Here is a 7,686-nt window from a genome sequence, read left to right as displayed (position 1 = left end):
TGCGGGAAAAAGGAGCGGCTCAGACGTGCATCTCACGCCCACCGCTCTGTTTTGCGCCTGCGCACAGAAGACCCCCTCCCATTGCCTTTGCTCTCGATTGACAAGTTTCTGCAGCTCACAATGCGCGGTTTCTCAATGAAACGCAGGCAACTTACGGAGCTAAGGCAGAATGAAACTTCACTGAGCGCAGTACACCCGAACAATAAACGGCGCTGGCAAGCTGATTTCACTCACTGTGCTAAATGCAGCATGATCTAGGACAGATACCGGATCAGAGACCGAGAAGCTAATTCCTTTGTCTGTTTCAATGCTTTCGCTGCAGAAGGTGATTTCTTTTCTCTTTCTGACAGTCACAGCCCCTGCACATTCCGGAGAGCCTGCTTTAACCCCCCCTGATGCCTGCAGCAGAAGGGGGCGGAGGGTAAATCTCACAGCACAGAAATCTCTCTTGCTCCCCTCCACACACACTCATGTGCATGTGTCTCCATAATTGGCGTGCATCTTTATACCCACACAATTCAAGTCCTCATTCTGGAGGGGGCTGCTCAGTGGGGATTAGTTTTCTGGCAGCGTTTGAAGTCGCTCTCTCTCTCTCCCCCTCTCATTTGATTAAGGATTTGGCGGTGTATTTTTAAGTGAAAATCTCATTCATAAATTTTTGAAATCTCCTTCAATCAGCTCCCGGTGAGCGGATGAAAGCTGTATTCACGTGTCCATGACTATGTAGTTTTCAATCACTTATGCATAGGCATCAATTTAGCAAGTAAATGTGCTTCCCCACGTGTCCGTAAAAATAACCCCCGTCCGCCTGTCTCGGTGGCTGTGCTCGGCTTTCTGTCTCGCGGCTGATGCTGCAGAAGGAGGCACACGAGTCGCATGTGCTATTTGCTGCTCCTACACGCTCAGCGGAGCCGCACATTCCCGTGGAAAGGTGACCACGTGCGCCTCCTTGAGTCTCCCTCGGGGAGAAATGACCACAGCAAAGCGCTCCCCACAGAGGTACTCACGTCCTCCCATTCTACATTCGCTGGCTGTGTTTGCAGAAAGCCAATAAGGAAAATACCATTAACGATGCACAAGGCACTCTGGGCGTGGACAGTTCGTCTCGTTAGGTATAGAGTGCGAGTTTCTTTTTCAGGCACAATCAAGTCACATACAGAAGGGCTTTTTGAAGGAAATATGTTCACTGATTTTGAAACAAATATAAACATCATAATTTATATTAATAGAAAAGCAATATTTATATCACACATATGTACACTTACCAATATTCCCTCGCATAAACATTCACACCCACAAATTTTTCTAGCACACAAACATGCCCACAAATCCTCCCCCACTCCCCGCACCCAGTCTGCATTTTTCGATGACAGGACTGACTGCCTTGAGCTCTCTTTCTTAGTTTGAACTATTAACAATGCAAGGCTCCTTGCGTGTAGCTTCCGCAAAGGACTGGTGTTCATGATCCATTAGGGAGGAATCATAGAATATCAGGGTTGGAAGGGACCTCAGGAGGTCATCTAGTCCAACCCCCTGCTCAAAGCAGGAGAAGAGGGGCACCCGGCATAATCTCAGTCACTCCGCACCGCTCACTCTAGTGAGTATCCATGCTGCTGACTGTGTGCCTGGTATCGCCACTTGCTCTTCCTCCCCCCTCCTCCCCTCTCGACTCACGCTTCTTCCCTCCCTTCCCACTCCCGCCCTCAGTGGTCTGCTGGCTGGGTTACGCAGGAGCAGCCGCTTGCAGCCGCAGCAGTTCGCAGAAGGGTTTGCAAAAGCGCTTTCCGATCAGTGCATCCCGGGGAAGCCGCGGCCGCACCTTTCCCTGAGGAAGTGCGGGGAGCAGGAGGACCTGGCCCAGAACCAAGCGCCAGACCAGGCAGCGGGTAGGAGGGGACAAGGGAGAACCGCGGACGAGGGCAGAGCAGAGAGCAGGGGCCAGGTGGAGGAGGAGCAGGAGACGATAAAAGAGGAGGAGGGGGGCCAGCCTGGACGAGGGCGGAAAGTCAGGCAAACGTTGCTCCCCCACTTCTGGGCAGCCTCCCCACCTCTGAGGGAGGGACCGCTCCCTACGGCTAAAGCGGGCTGGGAGGGCGGGTGATCTCCTCTCCCTTCTGCCATGGTTCATCGGGGTCGGAAATAGTTCGAGGCAGTTTCGGGAGCGGTCCCAAGCTGGGAGCGGAGCCGGTGTTGGGAGGAGGCGGCGGCGGCGGCGGCGCTGGAGCCCGGGGACCATGTCGGCTGGCAGCCTGGACTTCGCTGCGGTGGAAAGTTTCCTGGACCGGCACCCGGAGCTGGTGGAGAAGTGGCTGAAGAGGAGGAAGTCGCTCACCGCTGCGCCTCCGGGCACCGGCAGCGCCGCCAGCGGCCCTGAAGCCCGGCGAAGCAGCGGCAGCCCCAGTCTGGGCCCCGCCAGCAGCTGGGCCAGCAGTGGCCCCGGGGAGGCCAGCGCGGCGGGCGGGCTGCAGCGAAGGGCCTCCCAGAAGGAGCTGAGGCTGAGCTTCGCCAGGTCCAAGGCCATCCACGTCAACCTGACCTACGACGAGCACGTGCACGCCCGAGCCCAGGAGCCCCTCAGCAGCATGCGGAGAAGGGCCCTGCTCAGGAAAGCCAGCTCCTTGCCCCCGACCACGGCGCACATCCTCAGCGCCCTGCTGGAGTCCCGGGTCAGCCTGCCCCAGTACCCGCCCACCGCCCTGGACTACAAGCGCCACCTCAAGGAGCACAACGAGCGCCAGTTCTTCCTGGAGCTGGTCAAGGACATCTCCAACGACCTGGACCTCACCAGCCTCAGCTACAAGATCCTCATCTTCGTCTGCCTCATGGTGGAGGCCGACCGGAGCTCGCTCTTCCTGGTGGAGGGAGCTGCGTCGGGCAAGAAGAGCCTGGTGTCCAAGTTCTTCGACGTGCACGCGGGCACCCCACTCCTGCCCTGCTGCAGCACCGAGAGCTCCAACGAGGTGCAGGTGCCCTGGGGCAAGGGCATCATCGGCTACGTGGCAGAGCACGGGGAGACAGTCAACATCCCAGACGCTTACCAGGTAGGACCAGGGCTAGCCATAGGGCGTGTGAGTTTCTGGGCACAGAAACTCATATGCTGGCCACCTGTGGGGACTCAAGGCCCAGCTGCCTGCCTGCCATGTGCCCCTCAGTTTGTGGGGACCTGGGTGAGGCTTCCTGGCTTCTGGAACAGTGTGACTTTCCAAAAGGGGAGCAGGGCCGGGCAGCCACACTGCCCCATTACTGCTGCCCTACACATAGGCTGTGTGCCCTGGGAGGAGGGGGGGGAACCTAGAAAGAATTAAGTTTTGTAACCATAGGATTAAGCCTGACACTAGGGAGAAATCCCATTCCCTATCCAGCACACTGAGCTCTTAATCAAATTGATAGGTAGTGAGATGTCAGGGTTTCTGGGTGGTGGCTCTGCCAGGCCCTGGCTAGGGCAAGCCACTTAACCACACTGGACCTAAGCTTACCCACCTTTTGAGTTTTCCTGTTTGGTTGGGGACAGTCACCGTGCATTCAAACACTAACAGATTACTACAACAGTGCAATGTGAGATTGCATCAGTGTCATGATATAACGTATTATGATGATGGCTTGTGGGCTTCTGAAGCTGGTTTTGGGAACCATTGGTTTAGTAGTAACTAGGAAGGGAAGATTAACTCAGCAGTGATAGAGAATAAGGATAATAATAATTTGCACTTTTATAGCAACTTTCATTAGAGGTTCTCAAAGTACTTTGCAAAGTGAATCAATCCTTAAAACAACCCTGTGATGTGAAGTATAGAAATATGGTAGATCAGGAAGAAAGCTATGAGCTTGTTTAAAACCAAGCCATTTATTCAAAAATCCTTTCTCTGTCTGTTGGGCTCTGGCGAATCCAGTCTGAACTAGTATTTGTGTACCTCTCCCTAGAGGTGGCTTCAAAGGGCTGATAGCTAGAGGAATTACATTAGCAACCCCCTCCTCCTAGAGGCATTGCACGCAATGTACACACATGCACAAAATTTCATTTTTAATACAGCTGTCCCCCAAAGGTACTAAACCTAATTCAGTAAGATTTAATTTAGTTCCATAAGGTTTGCCCAGAATCCTACAGGACATTGTCAGTCTGTCACAGGCTACACTGTGCCCTTAACACCACAGCCATGGGGAGAGGGTGCTGACATGGACCTTCTTGGAAGAACACAAGCCCCTCTGCCACCCACAAACCCTACTTTGGCAACCACTGCAGATAACTTATTTTAAACAACTGTGTGGTGTGAAGTATAGAAATATAACAGTACTCATTTTACAGCCAGTTAACCTAACCTTATCAGCCATTCTGGATTTTGTGGATCTGTTCTAATTTTACTTGAGCAATCTCATGCCTTGCAAGTAATGCCTAGGTCCCTCCTAGAGGACAGTTCTAGGGGTCCATCCTAGGCATTACTTGCAAGGCATGAGATTGCTCAAGTAAAATTAGAACAGATCCACAAAATCCAGAATGGCTGATAAGGCTAGGTTAACTGGCTATAAAATGAGTATTGTTATATTTCTATACTTCACATCACAGGGTTGTTTTAAGGCTTGATTCACTTTGCAAAGTACTTTGAGAACCTCTAATGAAAGTTGCTATAAAAGTGCAAATTATTATTATCCTTATTCTCTATCACTGCTGAGTTAAACTTCCCTTCCTGGTTACTACTAAACCAATCTAAAGATAAAATATTTCTGAAAAGCCTTTGCATGTGCCCCTCTGGACCAGCACAGATTTCCAAACCTATTTCTGAGAACAAGGTAACAACTCCCATCTCCCTTTACAAGGACTTTCTCCACCACTTCAGATTACTCACTTTGAACTCTGAGGATGAAATCCTGACCTCTGTGAAGGTGATGGCAAAACTACCATTTCCCATTGACATGGGTAGGGCCAGGATTTAACCTTGAGCTTTCTGAATTTAGATCAACTTTTACACACTTACACACACACACACACTTTCAGGTTTCCTACTTTTCTTTTTGTTATTTTTCCTTTCTGTTACATGTAAAACAGGCCTCTCTCACCCAATTAGGCATGGAGAGCTATATAGGATTGAGAAATAAATATATATCTTCATAGCTGGGACTTAAATATTTTAACTGCTTGATGATAAACATTTGCCCAATGTCTAATCTTGTCCTAGAAATATAAAAAGCAAACACACAAACAAAAATTAACAGTTGTTCCTGAACCATGCAGGGAGAAGACTGGAGATTAGAACAGAGCGTTTTTTAAAATACAGGCCTGTCAGGATGAATTTTTGAGTTTTGAGTGATACTATTTATTATTCATCAAGGACCCAAAAGTGTGGTAGGCACCTTAGATGCATAAGTTGAGACAGGTTTCTGCCCCCCAGACTTTACAAACTAAAGAGAGAGAGAGAGAGAGAGAGGACAGAGGTTAAGAGAAAGGGATATAACATATAAAACAAAGTGACTGAGGCCAAATTTTGGCACACATCTGATAAATTCAGATTTTTCTTCTTTTCCCTCCCCATTATTTGCTCCCTTTCCCCCTCTGTTTCTGATCCAGCCCTCCCCTCTAAACCATCACCCTCATCCCTCCCCACCTGCCTGCCATCTCCCTATCTTCTTTCCCAATCATTGACAGTGTGCTGCTTATGAGATGGTTGCAACATGGAGAGATTAAAGCAAGAAGTAGCCAGCCAGGAGATTCCCTCAGTAGTACTAAGTGTCTATAGTATCGAAAGGTACTGGAGTTTGCTAGAGCCAGGGTCTGCCCCTCACTATGTCATCTGTTGTCTCTGGGTTCATGGAGTCTCTGGACAGCTCCAGGTGCTTTCCTTGCAGGAGGTGAGGGGACCACTGGTGTGGCATGGAGTTTCCTAGGGATGAGGGACTAGACCATTTCAGTCTCCCTTGCCCTTTTTCCTTGAAAGAGCTCAATTACTTTAACAGATTTATTTGTTCATGGCAGAAAACGGAGAAAAATAATCAAGGCATATTCTATTAACTGACCAATCAATATTTATTTTACATTCTATTTCTTATGGCTGGCTTCTGTTCATTGTAGTCAGACTAAAAGTTTATACCTAATACACTTCTCTAGGTGCTTAAACCAACAAATATATACTTATTGGGGAAGAGGGTAGAGTCTTGGGCCCTGTTCTCCCCTTATTTACATCAGGTTTACACTGTTGCAACTTTCATTGACTTCAGTGGAGTTACTTCTGATCAGCTTTGGCATCAGAAGCTTCAGTCTCTGGCTTCATTGAGGGTTTTGTCTGAGAATAGAATTGAGGATCTGGCTTCTCTTTTGATTAACCAGTGTGGTTCTGAGTTAATGCAATTTATTTTCTTGTACCTGGCAGGCTTGTGACCATTACATATTATTAAAGCAAAAGGAGATCTACTCTATTTAATACTAGCAAGAATAAAGACTCCTAAAGAGGCTCTGATACAAGTGCAAAGACAAGTGACAGATGTTCCCTTTCAGATCATTGCTAGTGCTTTCAGATCATTGTTAGTGCTCACAATACACTACTTTAAAAATTAATAAAAATGTGATATGATTAGTCAGTGTTAATGATGAAGGTGTTTGATCAGCTGTGAAGTGAAAAAACATCAGCAGGTAGCTTTGTCAGGCTGACAGATGGAGGAAAAAAGGATGACAGAGTAGCATTCCTTTTTTATATTAGAGATTGACCATAGTGAAGTCAAAGAAATATTGAGAGATATTAGGTAAACAAACACCTTTAATTTCATTTAAAGATTGTGTTTCAGAACATCATAAAGCAAGTTAAAGAGACAAAGATATTCCCCTAACATTCCACTGGTTTACAGATAAGTGAATTTAATTAGCAAGAAATTAACAGGATTTAGGGGGTTTATCATTCAATGTGTCAACCATTGCTTTTACTTCCACAGGGCCTGATTAAACTCCCATTGAAATCACTGGGAAGTCATTCCATTAATTTCAGAGGAAATTGGATTGGGCTCTTGTTACAAACAGAGTGCCTTCAACTTCCACTGAAATCACAGGGAGTTAAGAGTGCTCATCATGTAAGATTGGGGCCCTCAAACTTTAGATCCCAACCCTGCACTGTGATATGTGGAGATAGGTCCCCTGTGCCCATACAGAGCGCCACTGGTTTAAATAGTTTGTAATGACTTACATGGTGTTTTCAAAGAGGATATGATATTTTTGTTACAAAATGCCTTTTTCTGAAGTGGAATAGTCATGAAATCAAATAATAGCTTGAGGCCTTAATAGTGAATGTGGTGACGGTTAGGTTATTGGGCTGGATCTTACAAACCCTTACTCATGCGAGCAGTCCCATTGAAGTCAATAAGACTACTTACATACGGTACTTACTTTGCAAGATCAGGACCAGAATTAATTTTAAATTTGAAGATTGAATAGTAATCAATTTTTATTAATATTAAATAACTAATTGGCTCTATTTCCCCAAGGTAACGATTTATGAAGTTTAAGAGTCATTAAACAAACATTTCTGAGGCTAGCAGAGAATAAAAAACATTCAGCGTATGAAAGTAGGAAATTCCTGCTGATGAATATTATATACCTTAGATTCTAGATGTTGCATGTTCAGTTCTATTATTTCATTTCATTTCTTCATTACATTTCCTTGTAAGATAAAAGGCATTTTTAATTAAAGTGAAATATCACATATTTCAGCT

General features: G+C 46.8%; 1 protein-coding gene across 1 annotated transcript in view; it reads left to right on the top strand.

Moving 5' to 3' along the window:
- Positions 1 to 1,731: 1,731 nt before the first annotated feature.
- PDE11A (phosphodiesterase 11A) overlaps positions 1,732 to 7,686 on the top strand; it is a 226,144-nt gene continuing 220,189 nt past the window's right edge. Inside the window, exon 1 of the mRNA XM_043524765.1 lies at positions 1,732 to 3,041. Coding sequence (XP_043380700.1) covers positions 2,235 to 3,041 — 807 coding nt within the window. The 5' untranslated portion in view covers positions 1,732 to 2,234. The remainder of the gene's footprint in view (positions 3,042 to 7,686) is intronic.

The sequence above is a fragment of the Chelonia mydas genome, chromosome 11 (assembly GCF_015237465.2).
Source record: "Chelonia mydas isolate rCheMyd1 chromosome 11, rCheMyd1.pri.v2, whole genome shotgun sequence".
Taxonomy (NCBI): Eukaryota; Metazoa; Chordata; order Testudines; family Cheloniidae; genus Chelonia; species Chelonia mydas.
Note: the sequence above shows the minus strand (reverse complement) of the source record. Positions and strands in the feature narration are given on the sequence as shown.